The 27,789-nt window shown below is 38.3% G+C and overlaps 3 protein-coding genes across 9 annotated transcripts in view; 2 read left to right on the forward strand and 1 right to left on the reverse strand.

Annotated features, from left to right (window-relative positions):
• The first annotated feature begins 147 nt into the window (after positions 1 to 147).
• Positions 148 to 27,789, forward strand: part of LOC144646386 (uncharacterized) — a 33,408-nt gene continuing 5,766 nt past the window's right edge. The window contains exons 1-16 of one of the 7 annotated variants that reach the window (XM_078505947.1): positions 2,302 to 2,376; positions 3,455 to 3,611; positions 10,867 to 10,955; positions 12,083 to 12,147; positions 14,286 to 14,401; positions 15,000 to 15,062; positions 15,326 to 15,391; positions 15,615 to 15,752; positions 24,734 to 24,787; positions 25,037 to 25,085; positions 25,184 to 25,225; positions 25,712 to 25,840; positions 26,387 to 26,433; positions 26,748 to 26,822; positions 27,056 to 27,127; positions 27,666 to 27,726. In XM_078505947.1, the coding sequence (XP_078362073.1) occupies positions 3,529 to 3,611; positions 10,867 to 10,955; positions 12,083 to 12,147; positions 14,286 to 14,401; positions 15,000 to 15,062; positions 15,326 to 15,391; positions 15,615 to 15,752; positions 24,734 to 24,787; positions 25,037 to 25,085; positions 25,184 to 25,225; positions 25,712 to 25,840; positions 26,387 to 26,433; positions 26,748 to 26,822; positions 27,056 to 27,127; positions 27,666 to 27,726 (1,149 nt within the window). In that variant the 5' untranslated portion in view covers positions 2,302 to 2,376; positions 3,455 to 3,528. Of the gene's footprint in view, positions 261 to 2,022; positions 2,377 to 3,249; positions 3,612 to 6,958; positions 7,047 to 7,634; positions 7,793 to 7,928; positions 7,976 to 10,866; positions 10,956 to 12,082; positions 12,148 to 14,285; positions 14,402 to 14,999; positions 15,063 to 15,325; positions 15,392 to 15,614; positions 15,753 to 24,733; positions 24,788 to 25,036; positions 25,086 to 25,183; positions 25,226 to 25,711; positions 25,841 to 26,386; positions 26,434 to 26,747; positions 26,823 to 27,055; positions 27,128 to 27,665; positions 27,727 to 27,789 lie in introns of those variants that run through there. The other 6 variants (XM_078505944.1, XM_078505945.1, XM_078505943.1 and 3 more) reach the window with 6 other exon arrangements.
• On the forward strand, positions 16,039 to 17,806 carry LOC144646459 (P2X purinoceptor 7-like). The gene is made up of 3 exons (XM_078506058.1): positions 16,039 to 16,347; positions 16,652 to 16,903; positions 17,276 to 17,806. Exons 1-3 carry the CDS (start codon positions 16,103 to 16,105, stop codon positions 17,442 to 17,444), a joined length of 666 nt encoding a protein of 221 aa, XP_078362184.1. The 5' UTR covers positions 16,039 to 16,102; the 3' UTR covers positions 17,445 to 17,806.
• On the reverse strand, positions 17,880 to 22,600 carry LOC144646413 (uncharacterized). The gene is made up of 10 exons (XM_078506000.1): positions 22,289 to 22,600; positions 21,831 to 21,993; positions 21,433 to 21,652; positions 20,541 to 21,078; positions 20,167 to 20,380; positions 19,633 to 19,884; positions 19,128 to 19,299; positions 18,792 to 18,940; positions 18,391 to 18,588; positions 17,880 to 18,085 (listed from the first exon to the last, which is right to left on the reverse strand). The coding sequence occupies exons 1-10, from the start codon at positions 22,583 to 22,585 to the stop codon at positions 17,946 to 17,948; spliced, it is 2,343 nt and encodes a 780-aa protein (XP_078362126.1). The 5' UTR covers positions 22,586 to 22,600; the 3' UTR covers positions 17,880 to 17,945.

The following is a 27,789-nucleotide window of genomic DNA, read 5'->3' on the forward strand; positions in this document are numbered from 1 at the left end:
TTGCTCTCTAAATACTCAAGAAACAAAACTGCTGAAGGTCCAAACGTATGAGGAAGTGAATGTAGTTTGTGCAGATCGAATTTCATCTCGGCTACTAGGTCTTTATTGCACTGTTATTAACTGATAAAAAAAGTTCACAAGGTCAGTTCTTCTGATCGAAATATGGCTGCGAGTTCCGTTTCCACAAAACTCTCGGCCATTGTCGTTCCAGTTCTTCAATGCATTTGTAGTTCTCTCATTAGGGACTCCCTCCTACAAAGGTACGTATAATGGTTTTGATATTTTAGTCTGTATAGCCGAAAGGTGGTGACGTGTTCCTTATCGCTGATCTGTGCCACCAGGCAGCAGAAATTGTTTCCCAGAACTGGAAATACCGTTTTGAGTCTTTTACCGCGCCCTCTAAGCGTGATTTATCAAACAACCTAGGACAGCCACGTCTGTCTAAATTACACTACCACCCTCCGCGCTCAATTATTTTGGGGTATAAAGGATGGACTAACATCCCATCTCACGCGGGGGAGGGGGGGGGGGGTAGAAATACTCCTAGTCGCTAAATGTTACGGTGACCGGGATAAGCTTGACGGATGGCCACCAGGCCCGAACGCAGGCACCTACCTCTATACTTGTACTTGACTATCCTGGGATTTTAGGGCACTCTCCTATTTTTTTGCGCAAAATGAAAAATAATCTCGAGGCAAGCCTTGAAGGGCTGCTAGGGCAGCTCAGCTATGCTGTTTGGAATTTAGACTCGCTTGGATTTTGATATACGAAATAGACAGTTACATGCATGTCGGGAAGACGTTTCGTTTACCTCCTTTTACGTCAGGCGGTTATTACTCCGAGAAATATAAAATTATCGCAACGCGTAATCAGCGCGCGTAATGCTGCTGTAAAAGCTACTTAGCGTATGACGTCATCATCAATTACCATGGTAACTCTGAAAGCGACAAAACATACCCTTCTTTTCACATTTTAGGGCCAAAATGCAAAAAATAATACATTGTAAAAGTCGCATTTTTTATTTTATTTTTCATTTTTCTATTATTTTTTCCAACTTTGACCAAACAGATTTAGATTCTTCTCATGGAGACACTTAAGAATGTTCTGCCACGTTATTGGAACAGAAATGTAACAGAAGTTGTTTGTCAGAATAAGTGGCTTAGCTTTAGAAAGTCAAGAGATTTTTACAGTTGGCTCAATATTCATTTAGTCACGTCACATAAGGGGATACAGTCCTCAAATGAACTCTCAATATTGCGCCGAAACCACTGTTATTTATTGGCACTTAGTTCTAACAATTTCGGGAAACCACAGAGCCGATTTCAAGATCATCCTCCGTAAAAAGTGAAGGACTGTTTTTAATCCATATTATTTAATTTTTCATGAGACAACTTTTAAGCAACATTCAGATGCGGCAACAGTATGTTACATGAGTCGATTTTTAACGCAACGTTGAAAATAATTCGTAAAACAATGTTGCAAGTTTTTGAAAGCAGTTCAAAAACCTACAACATGGATGTTGCCACAACAAAACTTGGTTGTGTATACGATATCGATTTTTAACGCGAAAATGCGCAAAAGTCGTCTCGTGTAACATCACCTTTTGTCCATTAAAATCAAAACACTACACCTTTCTTGAAAACGTCCACAACTCAAGGTTTCTAACACTCGACTCATTCGCTGTTTGTAATCCGCTCCCTTATTCACTCAATCGTTCGACGTTCGCGCTCGTTGTGTTATTTGTTCGTTCGTTCATTCGTCATTTCGTTTGTTTGTTCATACATAGGGCACGTCACGTGATAAGGAAGTGAAAAACTTACGCCGTCACTGTTATATTTAAAATTGACTGTAATAGCCTGCGTGCACCCTTATTTAAGATAGCTTGCCTTGAGGCTATTGAATTGATAGGTACACTGCAGCGATTGACTTGTCAAGTTCAAAGAACTTTTTAAAGCCTTTACATCATGCAGACGAAACAAACACTCTAGCATGGACAGCTAGACAATTCACTTTCAGATTTCATTGTTTCCAGTGGAACGAAACGCGGTGTTGCTATGGATACCAAACAAAGAACGCACCATGTTTTGTTTTTGAGGAAAAACTGACGCGCGTAAAATTCCACCTGTTACGGCATTGTTTTCGCGACAGTAGTAAACAGCTTTGTCATGCCAGTTTCGTACGTGCGAAGACGCAGATCAAACACTGTGCGTGAGAAACACGCATTAGTACACATTGAGGTTATTCTACTACGCTCATGAAAACAGCCGGAAAATCCCGAAAGTCATTCAATTCGAGCACTGTTGTGAGCCTAGGACTTTATCATGTCGCTTTGGACGAGTTGAGCGTAATCTGGGGACTAGCGGAAAAGATGGTTAGGTATGTTGAACAGAAAGCACGTGTGATATCGAGTGACTGAGAAATTATTGACCAATTGAAGGGCAAGGGCAATTTTATTTCCTGGGTCGACATTTAGTTTTTGGCGCTCGTTTTAGGTGTTTTGCAGTGTAGCTGATTGCTTGGTGTTCTAGATAAGCTAAGCTTTAAGCTACTGGTAACAAAATATATTTACACTGAGGCTCAAAACTTAAAAAAAAAAAACCGAACGGTTTCGCGACTTAAATTGAGTCGTCATCTGGGTATTAAACGATAAGCTACTATTGATGCAAGAAAAAAATTTCAAATCAGTTAACACCAAAATTTAAAGCAACAAAGGAGGTGTTGCTATTTGAAATAGTAAGTTGTGACGTTTTATTTTTATTTTGTGTATTTCTTGCCAAACCTGTCACGTTTAAGTTGTGTAACGATACAATGCATTTAAAAATAAAAGACATTTGCGTCAAATTTGTTATTCCACAATAAAGTAGTATTGAATTTCTTTCTCCTATTCCAGAAATTTCGAACAAAAAGGTTTGATCCGATTTTCGGTTGAACTGCGGTTGATCCATACGGAAATGAAAATCTGACTACGAGGAAATAATTTTCAGTTTTGGACACTGCGGTATTCAATTCATTGAAAAATACCTGTACTAGAACATTTCTACCATAAAAGGTCATAAAACAAGCAACTCTCTTCTCATTGTCAAAGTCATTCAATTCTTTTTCGGTACGGTAGTTTTGATCGTGTGTGTGATTGACAGACTGACCGAAGAGCTAATAAATATGCGCATAAATTATAGCAGTTGCCAAAATATTGACACTGCTTTCCACTTGGGATTAGCAAATCATAACTTCCTATTACGACAATATAATTAGCTTAGAATCAGTGAATCGTGGCTTTAGCGTACTTCGTTGAAAAGCGCTGCAACAAGTGTTACAAGAAGGGAGATTTTGGCGTAATTCGAGTTGCGCTGTGGACAATTTCATGCGAGCGATCAATGGCATAATTTATGAGTGATTCGCACTACTGGGTGATGAACCCGGTGGGACTACAATTTCAAAATATTATTATTCACAGAGATTAACTAATCTGAGCACCGCACTCAAGACTAGGATGTGACATTGTAAAAGTGCTCGAAGATACAGGCCAACATGTCCTCTGGCAATCATAGGATTTTGCAAGTCTTTCGTCGCGCCGCAAAGAAAGCCAAGAATTTCCGACTCTTTACCAAAAGGTGGGTGATTTTGCCTGGTTGTACATGTTTGTGAATATCAAGTAGATCTGCGCGAAGCTCGAATTGTTGTCCGCTGTAAACACGTCTTAGCGAAACTGTTTTGATTTCCCTGCACTTGAAGGTATTGCAGACCGCAATCAGAGCGTGCCTCTGAAAACATTTCTTCGCTACATTTACGATCGGACGCGTAAACACGCTATTAGGGGTCTCTCGTGCTTTGAAAATAGCGAGCGATTCAGCTGAATAAGGACAAAAGAGAACCGCTGGATTTAAACTCTCGCTTTGAAAAACAAAGCTAAAGATCAAACGTGGCATGTAGAAAGTTGAAAAATTTCCTTTTATAGTCAAGGGATTAATTTTGATTGCATTGCTAGAAAGAATTGTCTTTTTGTCATGTGAAAATTGGTTCATTTCCTTGGCCGGCTATACAAGACCTTGCTCGGGTGATTACAGGTTTATTTCCTTTGTTTTGGTTTGTTTATATCGAGCAGTGATTTATGATCGAAAGCTACGATTTATATCTGATTTTGCATAACAAGCATAACATCAGATCGATAGATGTAACACCCAAACTTGAAAGAACCTCGATCAGTATCTATAGCTCGGTATTTCACGATCGGGCAAATTCGCGATATAAAGGGTCAAAGAATTGTGCAATTGAGCATCGAAAAGGTCACCAAATGTTTTATCGCACAACATGTTGTATAATTTTCAAAGGGCTGCTTTGTATTGTACAAAAACCGCGTAACGAAATTTCATCAAAGGAATGGTCTTTAGAACAATTTTATCCCATTAAATTAAATAGTTCGCGCGCGTTTTGTCGCGCGAGCCTCGAGGGTGACCTTGGCGGAAATGAACAAGTAAAAAGTTCGAAATCGCGCAACAAATTGCATTCAAATGGATTGCCATTGCTAGGTTATTTTTAGTTTGTTCACTTTGATATTACACACAGATTTGAAGTGATTTTTACAAGGCATAAAATATATCCTGCTTCAATGAGGTACAATGGCGTCAAAAGCGTCACTACACCAATAGATTCGCACGTAGTATTGACATTTGTCAGTAAATGTTTTTTCACTTTTCAGTTTTTGTTTACCTTTCTGACAAAAGATTGCTTCCTGACATAATTAAAAGTTTTCCGGTATCTCGTATTAAGGTTAACTACCAAAATTGCATAACAACACATTGATTATAATAATTTAATGATGGAATTTGTCACGCAAGAAAATTATTAAAACAGGTTCTCCAACTAATCTCCTAAGGTAACGAGCAAAATCGTTGTACAAACAACCTTTCACATTTAATAAGACATTGATGCCATTCAGAGGTAAATCGAATATTTTTATTTACTTTCAGTCTGTTGTATTTATCAGGTGTACAGATCTAATAGACTGTAAAGTTTTTAAAAACGCCTCATTATAGGTTCTTTTTCCTTGGGTGCCAGCGAGTCTTTTCCGTGATATGTTAGACTATATTCACAGCCCTCAGTTTTCTCGTATTTTTTCGATCGCTGAACTACTAAAATTGCATAACAACACATTGATTATAATAATTTAATGATGAAATTTGTCACGCAAGAAAACTATTAAAAAACTTTATTACCCGTGATATGTTAGACTATATTCACAGCTCTCATATCAGTTTTCTCTTTTCTTCGATCACTGAACGCGGGAAAAGAATCACCAAAGAACTGGACGCGCGCGCAAAACGGGAGGCGCGAGGGATAGAGAAACTCGGTGAATAGTCTATGATATGCGCGGGCGCCGCTTTCCCGAACGAAAACTAGAACCTCTGCCCCCGGGTAATTAGTACTTAAAGAAGATAAAAGAAACATTCTTTACTAAAAGAAGCGCACTCAAAGAAACATACAGAAAAGTTAGTTCCGTGGTTCTCCCGTTCTTCTGCCTGCGTCGCAGCGGGACGTGTCACACCCTCCATACTTCATTACTTCAACCGCGCGAGGAAAGCCTGGTACCCAAGGAACTCCGGTAAAAAAAAATATGTTGAAGTCAAGGTCTTCGATTTAAAACGATCAGTGCTTGACCTGAACAATTGTTCGCATTCATATCATAGCTATTAAAAATATATTTACTTCTTTAATTGCTCATTGCGCAATCATCGTGCGTAGCGGAATGATGTTTTGATGTTTTAACATCATTCCGCTACGCACGATGAATGCGAAATAAGAAAAAAAAAAAAAAATATTTTTTAAAAAAAAAAAAAAATGCGCAATGCCCGTACACTGTATTGGTGGTGAGCGACCAGGCACGTCTACCGCGCGACCGTACGAACATGTTATTTTTTGTGAGTATATTGCGCGCTGATTTTGAAACACTACCGGTAAGGTAGAGCGCGCAAAACGATTAATGGAATTCAAACAATCTCACTTTTCCGGTAAAACGAATATCACAACCGCGGGCATTAAAATGAGCGGATGGTTTTCCGTTAATTGGCGACATTAGAACTACAAAATGAGAGGAGAAGGAAGTAGCTAAATGGAAGAACAACTTCCGAGCGCTTGTTGGAAAGGAAATAAAATTAAAATCCAAAGATGCTTAACGCTGTTCTCGTCTTTATCCGTAAAGTAAACAGCAAGGATTTTTTAGCGTTTTTGACCAAGTTTGGATATAAAAAGCCGTAAACTAGCTATGAGCTTTTTAATTCGTCCAGTTTTTACAAAGTATAATATTTACATAGTATAAAATTTCATTTTCTGAAATTTGAAGTTTTCGGTTTCATTCCATGTGCGATTTTAATATATGGCATTTTGTATAAAGTGATTCTATTTTTAAAATCTCTTAAAATACCTTTTAAAGGTATGCGATCGGCTCTCGATCGTTTTGCACACGAAACGAAATCTAGCCTGCAGAAGTGAAGAGGTTATTTTGCCCTCCTCAAATCATCTCCAATTCAATGGACATATTTGCAATACAGTGATCTGTATTAGAAATTGCGTTACTCTTTCACGTAGGCGATATTCGAGCTGGAACTAGAAGCTTCAATTTTTTGACATTTCAAGTACCCTCCCAGGCATTTGTCACGTGCATGAATCTTTTTGACATACTGCAAAGGAAGTGCGCAATACAGGCAACACGCTTGTAGATCTTTGATACATGAGCATACAGACAATACAACGGTTTTTATTTAAAAACAATGAAAATATGCACATTTTTTTTTTCTTTTTCTCTTGTCACTTGCGGTTGAACCATCTTTTTCGATCCCTTAAATTCCTGTCGTCTGAGATTAGCGCGTGGGCATTGTTCGATGACAAGGTCATGTCACGCCGACTTCCGGTGGGCGAATTCATTCAAGCGTACTGTTCGCCGGTTCGAAGTAGTCCTCTTGTCACTGGCAATTCTTATTCATAAATGACAGGAAAGGCATCATGCGGCACCTAACTTTACTCACCAGGACGTTCAACGATTTATTGTTTTGGTAAGGTATAAATAACGCTTAAAATAACTAAAATTGCCTCAAAAACGAGGAATCTTTAGCGGGAACGAGGCTTGACAACAATGCCCATGCGCAGTAGCTGCCAAATCTTTATTTTTGTCTTTGGGATAAGGATGGGCCGATACTGGTTTTTCAAAACGATACGATATCGATACGATATTTGCCTTTTTTCTCGATATCGATCTCGATCTCGATATTATGACGTCATTTCCATCCTGATGTCATTGGTTTGTCACGTGACCATACAAAGGACAGACCTGGCATTATAAATGTTAGCCAAGAATGCTGATTTTGGTCTTTTTGTTTCACTGTTGCATCAGCAATGTGTGGACATTAAGTCAAGGCAAGAAAAATTCAATTATTGACAAGAACATCAATATTTCTTTGAGCAAAATTGTATTTTTCAACCGCAGGTGCTGATCAGAAGACCGCAGGCTCAGGTCACGTGTGCAGTATCGAAAGCGTATCGAAAGTGCGATATTTTTCGAAAGTATCGATACTTTTCAAAATTGTCAAAATATCGATGTATCGAATATTTGGTATCGAGTATCGGCCCATCCTTACTTTGGGAATGACCCAAGCAAATTTTAGCAGTGAATTTGATCATTGATGTAGAAGCACTTTGCAGTTGTAGCAGTTAGCGATGTGATCTAGTTGGTCCAATGTCGTTAGTGACGGTTTTGAGGTCTCCATCGGCATCGGAGAGTACCAGTTTGGGCACGGACTCGGTAAATTGTAGTTTGCGTACGCCTATAATTATTGTGCCTTCTTGTCAATTTTCTTTCTTATCACGATCGCGTTTGATCGTCGTGCAAATAATTTCTGCCCCTGTGCCGATGTTTAATTTGATTAATACACTTTTAGGACGTCGACGAAGATCAGGAAGATAGCTCACTAAATAGATCTCGAGCGTAAGTTGTTTTTCATAGTTTTGTAACCCGTGAATCACAACTCGTCAAAACAATCATACAACTTAAGCTTATTGGTCCGCATCTGTAATGCTATAGATCTTCCCCTATATTAACTTGTTTTGCAGATACATCGGCCATTACTGTTTCTTTGATGTTTTAAGCGTGCCAAGACCTGTTTCTCTTATGTTATTTGTCATGAATCTGAACAATCTGGTTTCATTCAAATCACAGGCAAGGTTTCGCACCAAAAATTGGCTTCTTCCGTGATGAGTGATTGAATTCAAATTCGACATATTTCTGGCGAGTTTTGACAAAATTTTCCGTATATGTTCATCTAAATAATCCCTCGAATTTTGCTTTAGCTTGAATATAAAAGGTTTATTTCTTCGTCAGAGTTACTTTTTCGGGGTGAGGTTTTGTCACTTTATATTGAAAGTCAATTAAAAGATGAAAAGTATTCACCGGAGGAAAACCTTAACTTGATGGGATCACAAGTGGTGAAAGATGGATAGCGAGATAACCTTTTAATACGTCGGAATTCGAACCAAAATAACTTAATAACTTGCCCAAAATAGAAAATGTAGTTGTGCTTTATTTCAATTTTATTCTGGCCTGAAGAAATTTAATGCACTTTAATTAATTGTTGGCATCAGTTTCTCGCGTAATTGTCCACGCATGAGTATTGACAAAATTATAATGATTTTTTTTTTTAAAGAATTTACTACACTGTGCATGTACATTTTGCGAGTAAATTTACTGATGTGTTCCTTGCAGATATTTTATGCACATTTCTTAGATTATATTTAGCTTACACTATACAGGTATTATTTGATTGGTCTAAGGGCCTCTTCACATGAGCCCGGTTTACGAGCTGTCTCAGTTACCAGGACGGATTTTGACCTCTGTTCATATGGAAAATTTTAGCCCGGTTGACGGGGATAAAATTCAAGAAACGAAGGCAAAATGGCGACACATAAAGTTGCATCTTTCGCGACTATCGTAGCTTTATTGACCCATTTAACTTTATTAATAAAGCTAATTCGCATATTTCTGAAGTGGAAATAGATACAAGGCAAAATTAAACCATTTGGACCGCCCAATTACGAAAGGGAAGCTATTTTCTCAAAAAAAGTTGCGTCCCGGCGACCGGGCTGGAGCGTTCATATGGGAAAATATTCTTCCCGGTTGTCGAGATCTCGGTTGCAGAAACCGAGATATCGGTAACCGGGCTGGCCCACCTTCTCATATGAACACATCCAAAATTTTACAAGAAAATAGGAGTGAGCCGAGATCTCGGTAACTGGGCCAGCCCGGTCAACCGGGATCATATGAAGAGGCCCTAAAAGGGTTTGACTGTTATACTGGAAAAACCACAAGGAAATTGTAGTCATTTCATAGAGGCAACAGACCATGTTTTTCTTTGTTTTACCACAATGATTATTTTATCTACGCAATAAAGCATTTAGGATGTTGAAAGAACACGTGAAAAGTTTGTGCTATAAATCACATGCGTTGGCACATGATTAACATTTTTGTGAACTTTCTTATAAACGTACTAAATCCCACATGGCTTTTTGCGCTACTAACCATAGGAATGCATGCTCTGTTGCATAAACCTGTACATGATTGTACCAGCAAGTTGCATTACCATATGAGTTAATGCATATTAAATATTACACCGACTACATTAACAGTCGGAGAAAGAAATAGTTGTGTTATATTAGATACATATAAGAAAAGTGTGTACTGTGTACTTTATTCCTAAATTTAAGACCCCCACCCTGCAATTAGCACCTTGCATTAGCTAAGTAAGCCACCCTTACAAGACGACAAAGCTTTTGATGATGCTTTTAATTACAAAGGATTAATTTGTATTTCACTAATTGATGTATTGATCCATTGTTTCATTTGGGGTTCCTTTGTTATGTGTCATGCAATCTGAATTTGCTGTAATCAGTTGCAGAGTTCTAAAACAGCATCAGTCTTAGTTGCTTTGAAGCTTTTAAAATATTGGCTACATCGAGCATTGTAAAATGTTTTGAGTTTTAATTGATTATCTTTAATTTGCTGAGCTTGTAAGAATTAATTATGTTTTACTTCCTAATCTTGATAAAAGACTATTGTTTTGTTTAAGGACCCACACATTGGATTGCACTGTGAATGCATATGATTACTGTCCCTGAAAAATAACAATTTTAACAGTTACTGTAGCATATTTCATAATCCTGATGCTCTCATAGCTGGATATCTTTATTTTCAATAGTGTCAATAGTATTTGCTATTAGCATCTCACTTTGCTACAATATCAGAGATGCCAACCTAAAAAAATCAAGATTTGGGAGACCACCAATTTTGCGTCAAGACACCTCTTGCCAAACTCGAAAACTGCGTAAAAAATTAAGCTTCACCGAGTCATCCACAAAAATACGTCAAATATTTTCAAGTTTTCTCCCAGAATCGACCAAAATAGGTGTGAAAACACGTACTTTTTAGAAATTTCCTTCGCATCCTGGAGATTTGGCGACCTGTACGGGAGACCGGGAGATTCAGCCTGTATTCGGGAGACTCCCGGATAATCCGGGAGAGTTGGCATAGATGCAATATACATTATACAAATTATACACAAATTATCAACTAAGGTGTGATAAAGAAAATAATCCCTTCAATTATTCGCTAGTGGATCGCAGAACAAAAGAATCATGATTTCGCGAACCCTCACCCAAACTAATTTTTGTTCCCCTTAGGTTGACTGCACCTCTGTAATTTTTACCCTTAAATTCTTTGAAGTAATTTTGTTTCCCCAGGAGGTTGAGAAATCAGGATTTTACTGTAAACTGTATATTTTTGAAGATGCTATATGTGCTTGACTCTTATCTTGTTGCTTTTTTCAGGTCGAGTTTTGAAGGATTCTTTGCATCCAAAGGAGCAGCATATGCCTTACCTGATGGAGACTTTGCTCGGCAGGCTTCCAAACATGGAGGTAGGAAGGGATCATGATAATCTTTGTTATAAAAAACAAATTTTTACAAATATGGCCTTAGCTGACAAGCAGTGTAACCCTATTCAGACCGGGGGGGGGGGGAGGCTCTTGAGGCCCGCGCTGACTTTGAGCACTTATAACTTTTTCAAGATTCAATCAAACCCTGCCAAACTTTAGGAGTTTACCTAAAATTTATCTGGGAATAATTTGGTTGGATAAGTTGTTGTGTCAAGAACTTGACATGACCATGGTGACGGCATTTTGACAGGCATGTTTTCCAAAAAAAGTAATTTTCGTGTTTCTATTAATGAAAATTAACTTAAATGCAATTAATTTTTACCTTTTGAGGTACATGTAGTTTTTAGGTACAGTTTTCTTGATTTTGTGTACTTTGTAGTAATTTTGGGTGGTTTTCTGGCATTTTGGAAAAATTTTGAAATCCAAGATGGCAGATCCAAGATGACGACTGTTTTAAAATCATGATGTAGTTGTCACGTGGTGTGACGTCATCATCCCACGTGACGTATACCAAAAGAAAGATATTTGGACCTACTATACATTCCATAAGTTTCATTGTGATTACTTAAATATTCTGGAAGTTACATAGGGGGTCAGAGAAGGTCCAAAAGAGCCCGGTCTGAATAGGGTTAATATTATATTAGTAATTTTCATTTCAAGATTTCTATTAAGAAAAGATTAACTGTACATGTGTTCGATGTGTCAAATGAATGGCAGTTTGCAGGACAGCATTATCCAATGTAGTTGAGGTTGGATAGTGCTGTCAAAAATTTTGAAACCAATTGACTACCCTGCTCAGGCATGTTAGAGGGAAGTAAGATCTATTCAAGTCAATATTTCGTTTATGAAACATCTAGCATTTGAAAAAACATGCAGAACAGTCTGGCAACATGTTGCAAATTATTGATTTTTGTCAGTTTGCAACAACATCAAGCAACACGCTCAACAGTGTTAGGAGGTTGACAATGTTGGTTCAAAATGTTGGCTTTAATTGAATGGGCTTAAAATAATTTTTGTACATTATGATAGTATAATACTTTATAATACGGTTGTACATGTACGTAGTGATAACTAAAGTTTTTGTATAATTTCCATTATTTTTATTTCAGGGGAGATGCAATTGCATTTACAGGCTATGGTCAATTTGTTACGGGATGAAGATGTTCTTAGACTTGTAAGAATGTTTATTCAATCTTTGTTACACTACAGTGTATGTTACTGCTAGGAAGGTCAAACTATTATAGGATTATCATGCCCATAAAGCAAACAGGACTCACTTGCCCAGCAGCAACTAATGTTAGTAGCAACTACTTGCTTAGAACATTACAGAAGTCAGGGCTCGAGACTAACTTTTTGGCTAACTAGCCTAGTGGCTAGTAACAGAGCTCTATGATTTCACTAGCTAAAACCAATTTCTACTAGCCAGAACTTTCAAGTGTGGTTTTGAGACAAAAGACAAAAGCCAATGAGAAATCGGACAAAATCCTTAGTATACCCAATTCCAAAAAAGAGTTACTGTTTGTTCGCTTTTCAGCATGCTAAGCTTGTACTTGTTAGTTCTGTTCTCTCAGAGTCGTTTATAATTTGTGGTTTCTTTTCAAAAAAATTCCTTTCACTAGCCATTTTGGCTAGTAAAAGCCCAAAATCTACTAGCCAAACAGCATTTCTACTAGCCTTTGGCTAGTTGGCTACTGTTAGTCTCGAGCCCTAGAAGTCCAAACTCAATCTATAATGCAAACTGTATTCATGTACATGTACCAGCTGCTTCGGCGGTTTGAAATCTGGGAATCTCCAGGATACAAGCCAAATTTCATGGTCTCCCAGATGAGTTGTCAAATCTCCTGGATATGAAGAAAAGTGCATAAAGTATGCTTACAATGTACTTACTGTAGAACTGCCAATTTTGGGCAAGTTCAGGGAGGGGAGGAAAGAGTGGATCTATTACACAGATTGTTTCATGGTTGAATCAGCAGTTTTTTTCAATTTGTCCCTTTATGGAGTCTACATACACCGAATGCAAATATGGCGGACCACTCCGCCGGTGCCTCGGACAAGCTGCATGAAAGTGAGGCTAGTGAGGCTTTGGTGTTTTGTTTTGACAATGCTTTCCTACAAAAGTGTTGCTTGTTAGTCGATCTGGTGCATGTTTCTTTTCGCTGCATCTACGAGTTGCGGTGTTTCTGAATGCCACAAGAAGTGATAGAAGTGTTCATCGTTTGCCTCTAAGCGAAAAAGTGGATCAATGCAATTCGTTGAGACGAAAGAAAGGAGTTCACGACCGCCGCGGGAACTAGTGACTGAGGTTTGTTCGCTACATGTACATTTCAGGTTAGAAGATCTTACAAAAATTGTTTAAATGACGGGCTTATGTGCGAGTTGCATGGCCAGTACCTTCCCCAAGGTAAAGTAAAGCTCCACTTCCAAGATATCCTCTGTTTCAAAAGGAGTTGTTCATTTCTGGCTTTGTCTGTGTCCGCTACACTCGCAGGGAATCGCACGAAACAAATACTAACCAAGTGAATGAAATTCAACTGCCCCCATAGTCAAAGCTAGTGAAAGCATTGAGCCAAATAAGAATGACTTGGAGCTAAATGTGATCGCTTACACATTTTCTAAGATCTTCTAACCTGAAATGTAATGAACAAACTTTATAAAAAGTTCCTTCGGCGACCGTGAACTCCTTTCCTTCATCTGATTTCCCCTCGGAGGCGAAAGGGGAAACTGATAAATATAATTTTCTCTGCTGTGGAAGATTCTTTTCCCTTCAGGTAGCATTAACGAACCCAAAAACTCGTAAGAAGGTCGAAACTTAACAGGCCCGTCAACGACGACCACGAAGCAAGGCTTTTCTGGGAAAGCATTGTCAAAACAAAACATCAAGGCCTAACTAGCCTCGCTTTCATGCGACTCGTCCCAGGCACCGAATGAGTGGTCCGCCATATTAATAATTTTGCATTCGGTGTATAGAGAATTTCATGCAAAATTGCAGATATGTCCAGGATTGAACGCTAATGAGATTCACGTTCCTCATGACAGCCATCACAAAGTGTCCTCATTAACAAAAGTTCACCAAAACACACCAAAATTTGTCAAATATGAAGTAATATGGAAATGTCAAATAATACAGTCAAACATGAAGTACTCATTAAACAATACTTGCGTTCAATCCTGGACATAAGTGTAATTTCTTGTACATTGCCAGATTGTTTGTCGACATACATGTTGGTTCTGTCAATTAGGGTACATAAAGTATTTTCAGTTTATTTGGTAATCTTATTTTTTTTCTACACACTTTGCTATTTCTGTGTGTAGGTCATTAAATTGGAAAGCCAGTATCCAAACAGAATTCGCTATCTAACAATTGTGTCGGCATTTGGTCCAGATGAGGAAGAGCAAAGTATTGTTATGGGCATAGACTGGACTGACAAGTAAGATGTTTTGTGACGTGTCACTGTGCTTTTTTTCCTCTGACAATTACAATTTATCTTCATTCTCCCCAGAGTCCCTAGAGACACTTGTCCCTCTTAGCCAGCAGAACCTGGGGCATGAGGAACAAGTGGGTCTTGGGACACATGATTTGATTGGCTAGATTTTATCAAAGGAAAGCCAAACAAATCAACCATTTTAAACTCACATATAACCAAAAAATCTTGAAGCAGTTCATTTGATTGGCAGTTCCTTTTGTTAAATCCAGCCAAACAAATCATGTGTCTTCAGAGCCACCTGTTTCTCATGCACAGGCTTCACTGGCTAAGAGGGACAAGCAGCTCTGGGGACGAGAATTAATTTAGCTACACCTGTATATTGTGGACCTTTTAATCAAAACAGTTTGATTTTTACTTTTTGAACATTGTTTCATATTTATTATAATCATTATGATAACTAAAAAAAAGGGAAATAAACATCAAACTGGTTTGAAAAGTTCAAACCAAACCACAAATTAGCTTCATGTGGAGTTATTATGCATTATTATGTTACAGTTTTTATATCAATGTATAACAACAGTGCATAATTTTTGCCTTTCAGGGCCACAATTGGTCTTGTGGTTCCGCTGTACAGAGACACGACCATACAGCTGGATGGCGATGGGTGAGTAACTAACTGCATGCGTGATACATGAATTTGGTTAAAATTTGTGCATGAAATGGGATCACAATGCGCTTCGCTACCCTTACAGTCACATGTTTGTGCACAACTTAATGTACATGCAAACAATCTTGTACACTGGAAGAAGAGTTATTTCACTACACAAATTTAGTGAAAACAACAAAAATGTGATGGCCATTATGAATATTAGTCAGTTTTCTTGATGAACATCTAATCTCATTTCAATTTTCATTTGTATTCGACAGTGGCTTCAAAATGACGTCAGCTGATAGAGCACACATTTTCAAGCCGATTTCGGTTCAAACCATGTGGTGAGTTCATTAATGTAACTTACAGTAATTACTACATGTTCATTAAATCATATGTTGTGTAATGCACAATGGACTATTTAAGATTTAGACCAGGGCCTCAATTTTATAAGCAAACAGTCAAGGAAGCACCTTCAGTTGAAAGTCACGAGTGTGTGTAGCCTAACACATTCGCATCAACTGTCTACTTTTTTAATTAATTTTTTCTGTCAATTTCCTTGTTCAGGACTGCCTTACAGTGGATTCACAAGTGTGGTGATAATGCCAGAAGAAATAATTATTTCTATCCAAATGGCTCGTCGCATGCTTGGGCTGATTATTACTTTAGGAAGATATCCTCAGACAGACTTCGTATAAATGAATGGTAAGCTATAGTCTTGAAAGAAAGGTTAAAGTGCTACTACGATCAAAACTTCATGTCACAAGTGAAGCAAAAACTCGTTTCTTAGGGCTTACCAGATGCCGTTGTACCTATGTATGTCGTTAAAATAAAGTTTGGGTCCCGCAAACCGAAAATATTGAGCTTGGAAAAGTGGTGTTTTATAGTCCGCCATTGAAGATTTACGTTCCAGTGAACCCGCGGTATCAAAGGAATTTGGCCTGCGGTCATTTATTCAAACCTTATTGTTCTGCTGTTGTGACGTCATTTTCTCAAGTCAATCGATCGAGAAAAGTTTATTTCACCAAGAAGTCTCGTTTACTAGACAAAATTCAATGACAAGTTCGCATTCTAGCGACGAATTTCTTACCTGCAGCGATAGCAGCGATTCAGAAAGTATATCTGAATCGTCCTCAAACGAGGAAGTTCAAGAAACAGAAATCCACAGCTACGATGATTCTGTGGAGCCGGTGCCGACCGAAGAAGAGGCTGCCCAGTACATTGAGCAACTCGAGCTGGAGGAGGAGGAAGAGTTAACTCTGTTGAGTCGTTTCTCTGGCGAGGAAGATGTCAGTGATTGGTATGTAGAGGTTTTCTTTGCTGTATTTCACACACGCGAGCATTATCCCATCGATCTGTTGCCGAAGAATTAACAACAATAACACTATTCTCCTTCGAGCTCTGCTTTCGCTTTTCTTTGTGTATTACTTGTTGCTTCACTGTGGTGAAACTGGGATGACGAATAGCTGAGTTTCAGGACCGAAGGAGTCCTTGTTTTTGTTTATTTTAACTGTCGAAACGCAAAACAGGATCTACACAATGGATCGATTCAAAATCGGCTGATCGTTTTAACTTTACGCTATTTCCTTTTTAATAATTCGTAGGTGCAAATGCTCAAATTGTTCCCTTGAGCTAATTACCAAGCCAGAAGAGTGCTGGTGTTGCACAGATATCGACAGGTGCCACGAGCGAATGTACGAAGTGGAGAAAGAGGGCCAATGCATTACCGAGCATCCAGGCTATGCTGCTTGTTGTTTAAACTCTTGGGTGCTCTCTACTGCAGCAATAGGCCTCAAGACCAAGGCTAAGAAATCTTACGCCACAACCAAAACTGACAAAAATGCAGCTGAGCCAGAGTAAGTGTTGTTCGCTTATTTTAAGTTGTCACAGGACAGTGTGTTTCCAGTTTTGTATGTGGAAGGATTCCAAATCATAAGGACTAAAATATATCAAACCTTAAAATTACTGTTTCCTGTCTTAGTACAGGCTCTCTAATTCTGATTCACCACAGCAAATAATGTCTGGAAATATCACATTTAATGATCAAACTATACAATGCAATGCTTAATCAAACAAACGTCAATAGCACTTCCGTTGTAGTTATCAGAAGTTACTCAACACAACTCCTTATGCTAAAATGAAAGGGTCCAACAACAAGAAGACCGAAATAATGACCACAACTGTCTACAATTCAAATTAATTTTATCTCCTGTTTATTAAATCATCAGGTTCATGAGATCTGTAGCATATAGGCAATATGTGCGGCTTGTGTATGAGTACATTGGTGCCTCACATAGGATTCCCCTGCCTAACTGTGTGTACAACAGCATCCGCAAGGCCTTCCCAAATACTGATGGGCAGTACACAGGGTATGAAGAGGAAGTCGAGGAAGACTGAATTATCCAAAGAACATTACTTTTTCCAGTCTTGACTGGTAATAATTTGCTTTTCATTCTTCAGTTATACCTACATGGACAAGTTTATTGAAAGCTATGCAGTTTGAATGGATAATTCAGGGTGCAAAAACAAACACCTGTTTTGTTTTGTAATAAATACCAAATGAATTATGCACTTGTCAATATCATGACCAAGTGGGGGTGGTCGAGGGGTAGATACTACCCTGGGACAGCATGACTGGTCTATGTTTCAAAATCTGCAAGAAAAAGTCCCAATCCCCCTTTTCCCTGTGGCCCAAAGTCTTAACCAGGGAAGGGAAGGAAAGGAAAGAGTAATCAACCCCCCCCCTCCCTCCCCCAGACTTAACATTGATAGGTGCATTATAGGCAGTGTCATAAAGTTTGAGATAGAAGGCATCATAAATTTAGATGAAAGAGTTTATTTTTTTAACTGGTGGTTAATGTCAAAACACCAAGACAAATCACGGAAGGCCATTGTTAATCAACTTGCAGTGGATGCGCACTGGCCCTTCTTATGACCTTTCAATGGCAGTTTGCATTTTTTACATGTTGGTGCTTTTCTAGGTCTTTTTTCCCCAGTATTTACTTGAGCTGTGTTTTCAAGCTGCTGTAGCTCAGTATCTAAAAAAAATGAATAAAAAGCACATAATGATGAGAAATATATTAATGTTAGGTTTCCTATATGGATTTTTCTACCTCTTTTTATTATTGATAATTTACTTCAATCTGTTGTTTTTTGCATTGAGACTGTCCAGGACCCTGATTTTTTCTTTGCCCTGTGCTCATGACAAAATTAACATTTGATCTTTAACTATACCTTATGTAACATTTTTTTAAAAAATTTTGTACTCTTTTAAAAGCTTCAGTTGGCATGTTATTGACATGTACTCCAAGTGCTTGTGTATCAATATGTAAGTTAATAGTACCCGAACATGTAGGTGGGCATATGACAGTCTCCTTTTTCTTCCTTGCCAGGAATTTTTCCTTTGCTTCATCTTTGCTTTCCTTGTCATTCAGCATGTTATGTAGTGGTTCTGGTACTTGTGCTGCTAGTTCCTCTTTTAATCTCTCCAACTCCTCCCTTGGTGTTGTGATTAGTGTATCATATATTTTGGCAACATAACCTGAAGAGTGAAGATAAACACCACAAATTCTAAAAATTTAAATGCAGAGATTTTGTTGGTCAGCCCTGAAAATATTATCAGTCAGGTGAAACAATAAATTTATTGCACGGTTACAATTCATTCAGTGTAGCAGAATATAGTACACTCTGGAACATATATCTTACAGAACTGCTCTGCACATCTGTTTCAATAAAATAACATACCGTAATTCTGCTTGACACGGGCTTGCCTCACTACTCCCTCCCCCTCTTTGAACTTAGGGTATGTCACACGAAGTTTTGTAGCACCTTCTGCATCCTTTAAACTCTCTCTGTTTAAGTTCCAGTTGAAATGCAGAGCAGCTAGGATAGTTCTGAAAAGTAAATAAACACAGTGAAGTTGGTAGGAAATATAAGTTTTCCACATCACTTCTTTGCTCCTGTCTGCATCATTTAAATAAATTTTTGAATGTTATGTGTTACTACTATTGCAGGCACATATTTACAGCAACTGAAAAAACCCCTTTTGTTGTTGATTGTTGTAAATAGTTGTAAAATTACCTGGCTAGTATCCCAAGATAGGAAAAGGCTAGCATCTTTGGAGCGAATTGGTTCACCACAGAATGATAACCTTCTAGGCAGCTAGTTTGCTGAACTGGAGATGCCTGTTTTATTCCTTTCAGTAGAAAGGAGTTGTTCAGTGTATCGCACAGTTTGCTGTATACCTCTGAACCTGATATATTAAAAAAAATGTCAGCACAAGTTTACATAAAAATAAGCGAAAAAAGTAGTACTGTAATAACAAGTCAGCCAACATTCCACAGGGCTGCCTCTCATTTCAGTTTTTTGAACAATGTGACTAAAATACCTCTCTGCGAAATTAGATAATTAATAAAACCAGGAATAAAATAACATTTCTGGGTGCATAGTGAATGCAAATATTATATGTTAAGGATGACCTTCTGATTCAACCATGCATGCTGTAGCGTTTTTGATTTTGCAGAAATCATATCAAAAGAATAGAATCTTACTGCATACTTAGCTTCTACAAAAGGGCCGTAATTACCTTTGGTGAGCCACAAGCGTTGAGTAGTAACCACACCATGAGCACATTTGTTGAATAGCCTCTCAGGTATGTTGGTGTGCTGATTGAGAATGTGGTATTGGAATGATTTAAACTTAGCAATGATGACTTGCTGGAGCTTAGCTCGTGTAGATGTTACCGACCAATAGAAGTGGCGGACACAGGCTTTCCTCCATCGACCAACTGCCTCCATCCCTTTTTCTTTACTAAGCTTCGTTAGCAGCTTTTGGATCTCTGTAATTAATAAATAAAAACTGTATTACATAGGGTATGGGCATGTTGTTATAAAACTATATATTTTAATTATTGTTTGCATTGTATTTGTCAGTATTGCTTTGTATTGCATTATCTAGTTTTTATATGGGCCATTTAATTGTACTAAATAAATAAATAAAATAAAAACACTGTAAATATTGGCAAAAAAGGCAGTGAGTGATATTGAGCTAAAAAAATTTCTGCAGACCATATTGTAATGTGTCATATAATAATGTAGGATATTTGTATTCAGCAACTTACTTTTCCCTATATGCCAAAGGTCAAAAAAATGGTCAATGACCGGTTTTCCAATATCTTTACACTTTTTAGGGCACTCCACTCGCATCCACTTAGCAATTTGAGAGTGACGGTCTGAAATAAAGGCTTTTATTATAACTGCTGTGCCAAGTAGAAAGGTCAATGCCTCTTGGAAGCCCATGAATTCCATTGCTGAACTACTTCCTGCCTGGTTTGCCTGAAAAGCATTAATTTAAAAGAATTGTTACTATACAAGAAGGAAAGCATGTGTCACAATTGTAAGATGTGAACTTTACCCCAGCTCTCCCCCTTTTGCCCTTTTTTTTCCTATGCCAGCATATGACAATTCTGCATAAAAGAAAGGAAAAAAATATTACCTGTACTAGTACAATATGGATAATGTAACCAATGGTACAGCAGAATAGTGTATATGTGCCATATTTGGCCGAATGGCCCATACTGTCATGCCTGCCGTCTCCGGCAATCACCACTTCTTCTCCTCCTAGTTTTCTAAGCAATTCGGCCTGGTAGCCTCGCCAGTACTTTATGATGGAAGGAACCAGCAAATGCCTTTGATGATAATAATAAGTTGGATAATGATAAACAAGTATCCCCATGTGCTTGAACACAAGAAGGATCTTGTTTATCGATGCACCAGAACAGAGTATGGCGAAGCTTAGTAACAGGTTGCCGGCAGGGAACTTCCCGAGCATGTATGGCTGGCTTGTCCACGTAAATGACTCCTTGCACTGAGTGCAGGTTGATGTTACTGTTAACATTGTTCCAGACTGAGACACAGAAAGGAGTGGATTCTTGGCAAAGCACAAATGGCAGGCTTGGAAAAGCATCAGCAGTTTAGATAGAAACACTATTGCTTTAGGTTCCTCTCGGAAGTTTTTACCTTCGCAATTCAATCTGAAAACATAGAAAATAAAAGGAAAATTTCAATGTAAGACCATAACTGTACTTTTAATTTGTGAGTGCATGCTTTGGGCAAAAAAAGGTGGCATGTCTTGTTTAACCATTTCCAAGTTTACAGTCAAAGGAGAAATTACTAATTAATCTTGATGAAACTATTTTGAAATTTTAAGGGGTGAGGAATAAACTTCAAATAAATTGAGGTCACAAGGCAAACTTAAGCACCCAATATTAGGTGCCAGTGCTTTTCATTTTGCTAATGAGTGATCAATTTAAAAAAACCTGAATCAAGACTGTGTATACATTATTTCATTACTATGTTGTGCTTAAAATAATAATAGCCATGCATACTTTGGGTTTGGCTTCTGGTCACATTCATCATCCCCTGCTTGCTTGTAGGCATTTTCAGCTTCTTCTGGTGTCCAGTCTGGGTCCCCATCATCATCTATTGCCTGACCTTGCTCTACTGTCCCTTCATCTTCCTCCTCCATGGCTTCATTGCACTCTGGCCCAGAGTCCTCCATCTTAACCTCCTCTGTATCTAGCATCACCACTTCATCTGTTTGAGACTCTAAAAATAAATTTATTGTTTTTGATTGTAAAAAGATTAATGTAACCATATAAATCCCAGTTTACAGTCAATGTCTGTTTAGGTTCTTTTTGATGTACTGTATATAATAATAATTATGTGTATTTCATAAACAGTGATCATGATTAGTTGTGGTGATCAGGTGCAGGTTGACTCTTACCTGTTGAAACTACATTTGGTTTTGTATTTAGTAATGTAAATGTCTTGGACCACTTGGACTGATTGTCTTCGAGTTTGGACTCAAGTGCCCTCAGTTGCCTTTGCAGCTTTTTCTTCTGTTGTCGCAGAGAGGCACAGCTGGAACATGGGGTGGCTGTTGGGGTCTGTAATGTATTCACATGTTAGTAGGTGTGGAGAAATTTTGTTTATTTCAGTTCAGGAATCAGGTTGGGAGGGGGTGGGGGAATCAAAACTACATGAAATGTAAAGATACTGTCATAAAATCCCTTTTTTTAAAGAATCCCAACCTCTTCTCATAAATGTCTAATCTGGACTCTGGCCCATTCAAGAGGTAAATTGTGATGGTAATAACAGCAAAGGTAACAGGACTTGTCGCAAGAAAATTATATATTTCAATTATTATTTATTGAACCATTGGAATAAACTAGGTAACAATACCTTATCAGACACCCAATTAGCTGAAGAGGGAGAGGGTCCCTGAGAGAGATCATCTTTCTCAACATCTTCAGTTTGAGTTGAAACCTCATGACTGTTTGACGTATCAACAGATGATGGTATGATGTTGGCAAAATCTGCAGGTTCACACGGCATAGCAGCATTGGACAAAGCTGCTTGTTCACACAACACAGCAGCGTTGGTAAAATCTGCAGGTTCAAACGGCACAGCAGCATTGGTAAAATCTGCAGGTTTATACGGCATAGCAGCATTGGCCAAAGCTGCTTGTTCACACGGCATAGCAGCATTGGTAAAATCTGCAGGTTCACACAGCATAGCAGCATTGGCCAAAGCTGCTTGTTCACACGGCATAGCAGCATTGGTATAATCTGCAGGTTCACACGGCATAGCAGCATTGGTGAAATCTGCAGGTTCACATGGCATAGCAGCATTGGCCAAAGCTGCTTGTTCACACAGCATAGCAGCATTGGTAAAATCTGCAGGTTCACACGGCATAGCAGCATTGGCCAAAGCTGCTTGTTCACACAGCATAGCAGCATTGGTAAAATCTGCAGGTTCACACGGCATAGCAGCATTGGTAAAATCTGCAGGTTCACACGGCATAGCAGCGTTGGCAGAATCTGCAGCTTCACTCGGAGATTTTGACACATCCTTTTGGAATGAGAAGTTGTGATTAGTTTAAATGTTGCCTATCTCTGACTACAAACATGGCCAAAAAAAAAGAAAAAGGTAGGTCATGTTTCGATAAGTTTTCAATAAGAGTGAGGTAGGACAAGAAATTAAGAGGAAGATCATGTTTTTAGATTGTGCAAATGAACCTAATACATTTGAAAAAGCATACAAAGACTATTGTACCTTTGGAAGAAAGGTAAGTGGACTAACATTAGCTAGAGAGATCTAAAGAAATATTTTTTTAAATCATCTCTTCTGTAAAGATGAACTTCTTCAAAATTAACTATTAACTCGTTCTATATAAACTCACTGTTCCTAAAAACATAATAAAAATACGAAAATGTCATGTTGACTTTCTGTCTCGAAATGTATGAGTGTAACTGGTAAGAAACAAATAATTATTTACTCACATCATCTATGTCCATGGCACTACTACTGGAAACTGAGGAAGACATGCCACATGTGCCTTCCAGCAAGTTCATTAAAACCTTGAGTAGAAGATAAAATTTAGCTTGATCAATAAAACACAACGAAAAGTGGTGCACTCGTTTATCAAGTTCCATATGAAGAACATATGTAGAAGTGTATTGGGATTTCTGCTTGTAAGCATTTCGAATGCACGCAAGAATTCGCTACCGACAACAGAGTATGCTAAATTCACACATTGATTTGGCGCGCTTTTTAAATTATAAGCTTACCTTCTGTCGCTCCTTCTCTTTCATGCGTCGACTTCTCTTCAATTGATCCTGAACATTTGCTCTCTTCTCCTTTTTCCATATGGTAGGCAAGGATCCAGGTTGGATTTGCCTTCGCTGACTTGGGTCGAAAGCCCAAGTAAAGCAGCTTTCCTCGAAGTGCACGGAGCAAACGACGAATCGTGTCTTGTCACTCGGATGAAAATTCTTTCGCTTCGTTCTCACGAAGCGGATCCACGCATCTCTGGTGGCTTTGTGCGTTGGACTAGCATGCAGGGCGATTCCTGCTGCTCGATTTGAGCAATGACTGCAATCCTGAACGACACAGCGACTTCCCACCATTGAAAAAACGAAACCAGCTCCGCATCGAAGTGACCGAAGTGGGCGAAATAATATGCGAAATTAGCCATGTGCGGGCTTTGACTTGAGAAAATGACGTCAATTGTTTTTCCCGGGAAGCCTGGCCTCCGTAGTCATTGGAAACCATCTTCCTTTGGTAACCAGGCCACAGGAACATGGCGGTTCAATGGCGGACGAAAATCCATCAAGTTTCATGGCCGAAAAAGTATACTTTTCTTCATCGTATGAGAATACGCGTTGAAATTTATGTTCTACGGAAGTTTAACTACCGATCGGACGAAAAAAACAGGTATTTCAAAATTTGATCGTAGTAGCACTTTAATACATTTTGTTAATGTATCTAGTATCCAAAATTCACATTAATTGTTCAGTTATCAAGATAGCTATTGAGCCATCAAAACCTCTTGCTGTCAACAAAATAACTATGAGTCAGTGACCAGGGCTGTCATTAAGGGCTGTAACTCATAACAGCTATAATAATATTACGGCTGAGTTCACCCAATGTTACAGGTAAAAATGTTGATTGGTGTTATGTTCCACTTGCAAACAGAACAAAATGGTATGGGTGATCAATAACTTCAATGTTATGAAAACTTAATGACAGCCCTGGTGACAAACATTAACTTTAAATTTATCAACTAAATAATGACATGTAGATAATAATTTTGAACAAAATTGCATTTATTTCCTTTTTTTGTAGGGATCAAATGGAGGATATAGAGTCTAAACGTCCTGAATCCCCCATAGGCACCAGGTACATGAAACTTGATTATTTGATTTCTATAGCCTAGCAGCTTGTGGGCCATGCCAGTTTATTTGTTCATTGTGGTAGTCATTGATTTATAACTGAACAGACACACAGCAAAATAAAAACTACTATATTTTCTCGCTTAAAATTAATGCCAGACCCCAATAAAATGCCAGGTCAAAACTGCCGGGATCGTTTGATCCAGATCCCCGACATTTTTTTAAAAATATTAATTCACAATGTATCTGTTTGCAGTACTGAAAAGGAACTTATTATGAAGCTTATTCGCCACAAGCTTAAGGAGGTTAGTGCTGATTTTAAGTTTCTGTTTGTTGTCAGTTTTTTTCTTTTATTATATTTGGTCTGCAAAAGTTGTATTAAAGATTCTGTTTTTCATTACAGGTGATGACAAGAGTTGACCTTGAGGATGTCACATGTAGACAGGTAGGTACATGTAATGAAGAAGTATACAATGATCTCTGAAATGTTTTCTTATCCTATCTTTAAAATGGTGTACCCTGGTGGGTTATTAGGCCAGCAGTTTTCTGCCTCAGTAACAGGAAGTGACAAGAATTATTGAGACTCTGAATCTAGATGGTATGCCAGGCTTCAGCATTTTGTCCATTTGCGGCAATTTACTGCTTCATGTTCCTAGTCATGCTCCTGGGATGCCTGCAAGAGAGCAGAACAAGGACAATTGGTCTACAAAATGTATCTTAGCCCATTGTATAGTTCCATAGATTATATATACATTCCCCACAGTAGCGAAAGTTCCTAAGGACCCCCCCCCTCCCGACCCCTTGGAAAATGTGCAGTTGCAGAAAATATCCATACCCTCAGACACCTTAGAAGATCATTTGAAACTGGGGGGGTCCAATCTGATTGCTAACCTTGCTAACTTTTTAACTGCAACTTGTGTTGTCTTTTAAGATACGAACCATGCTTGAAGAGGAAACACAAATGGAACTGAAAGAGTACAGGTCATTTATAGATGAAGAGATGATTATTATTCTGGGACAGATGGACTCTGCATCTAAAATATTTGACCATGTTTTCCTTGTAAGTAAACTCATCTTCACAACTCGGTTCAAATATTATGTTTTGTAAGTTAATGTTATACAGGGATGTTGTTAAGGGCTGGATGCTGGCTAATTTCACCAGCTGAATTAAATCCGGCTGAAGTTTCACATAAAAACAAAGACTTGGGTAAACTTCTAGAGCTGCCAAGGCCAGAAAAGCCAGCTGGGCTTATTGATGAGCCGGCTTAGTGTAGCTACATCCCTGCAAAGTGTAGTATGTGTCATTTTGCAAGTAATTTTGTATTGGTAGCAACTGCCTTGTAGTGATTTTGGCAATCTAGGAAACTGTGTTCTGAAGACAGATGTGTGCTCTATGGGAAACTCCAGAGAGCCTGAGGTCTTCTGGCTATAAAAAAGTGTTATGTTAAACAACTTGGATGTCTGTGCACTGCTTTATGCCTTTGGGTGCTGTGTACATGTAGTTCTTTTGCACTGCCTTGTAAATTACAGCCTGCTACATTGTACTTTGTATTAATTTCTTCCAAACAATAATGGTGACTGTCTCATAACAATGTTTTTTTTATAGGGTTCTGAATGGAATGCTTCAAACTTAGAAGAACTCAAAGAAAATGGGTGGGTAAACTATTATAAATATATCTTTGTGTCTATTTAATGTTAAACATTTCATATTGGTGGTAGCCTCTTATATTAAAGCAAGCATCCCTATAAAGTCACAATTTAATTCATTTGAAAGATGCTAGATTTGTCTTCGAGCAGCTAAATTACTTTAAGAGTAACCTTTTGTAAGCTAACGTCCTCTGTCCTAAAAACCTTATCTTGGCTTGACAAATTTGATGTTCACTTATGGGAGCTGAGGTTCAACCCTAATCAGGTGAGGTGCCCTTTTGGCGTTTGTGTGATTTTTATTTGTTTTTTCCTTCTTCTAGAGTTGGATTCATTTTGAATATCACCAGAGAAATTGACAACTTTTTCCCTGGGACATTTATTTATCATAATATCAGGTTTGTAAGCTGTTGGAGTGATTGATTCTTGAATACAGTTATTTAAAATTAAATGTGCTTGGTTGGTTATGTTTTCTCTACAATCTCTACGTAGTGCATGACATGGTCTATCTTTCCGGCCCCCTGTCGGTGATTAAGCTTAATTAACACTGACAAATATGGTGACAAAAATAGATTCTTCAATATTAATTCTTGTTATGTGACCTTATTTTCTTGTCTTGTTTTTTCCCCAGAGTTTATGATTTGGATGAAACCGAACTACTTCACCACTGGGACAACACTTACAAGTTCATACAGAGAGCAAAGTAAGTAATTGACTTAGAATGTTTCTGCACTTTGTTATGTATTAGATACTGCCTTGAATTTCATCAATGTTGGATCAGTTGTCTAGTGTTTGTCGTAATTTTATCTGGCCAATCACAATACACCCAAATAACGCGGCCTTGAACCAATCAGAACTCGAAACAAAAACGTACAACCAGTGCCAAGTGCGGGAAAACGTGCAACCCGTGAAAAGCGCGGGAAAACAAGCAACTGGCGCTAAACGCGGGACAACAGGTAACCGGTGAAATGCGTGTAAAAAAAAGGCAACCGGTAAAAGGCGCGGGAAAACAGGCAACTGGTGAAGAGCGCGGGAAAACGCGCATTAAGTCAAGTCCCTGCATATTGCTTTGCTCCTGATTGGTTAAAAGAAGACACGCGTGCGCTGATTGGTTAAAGCATGGTACGCGAGACTTTTTGAGCCAATTGCATAAATGAAGCACCGGAAACAAAATCCCCAAAGAAAACACAATATTGTTCACTATAAGTAATCAATTTTTCTTTTTTCATTCTCGTATTCAGGGATGCAGGTTCAAACGTTCTTGTTCATTGTAGGATGGGCATTAGCAGATCGGCGTCAACGGTAAATATAAAATTTCCTATTACTTGGTAAAGGGACGTTTTATAATTTGATCGCAAACAGCTA

Source organism: Oculina patagonica, chromosome 3 (assembly GCF_052425735.1).
Source record: "Oculina patagonica isolate OP01 chromosome 3, crgOcupat, whole genome shotgun sequence".
Taxonomy (NCBI): domain Eukaryota; kingdom Metazoa; phylum Cnidaria; class Anthozoa; order Scleractinia; family Oculinidae; genus Oculina; species Oculina patagonica.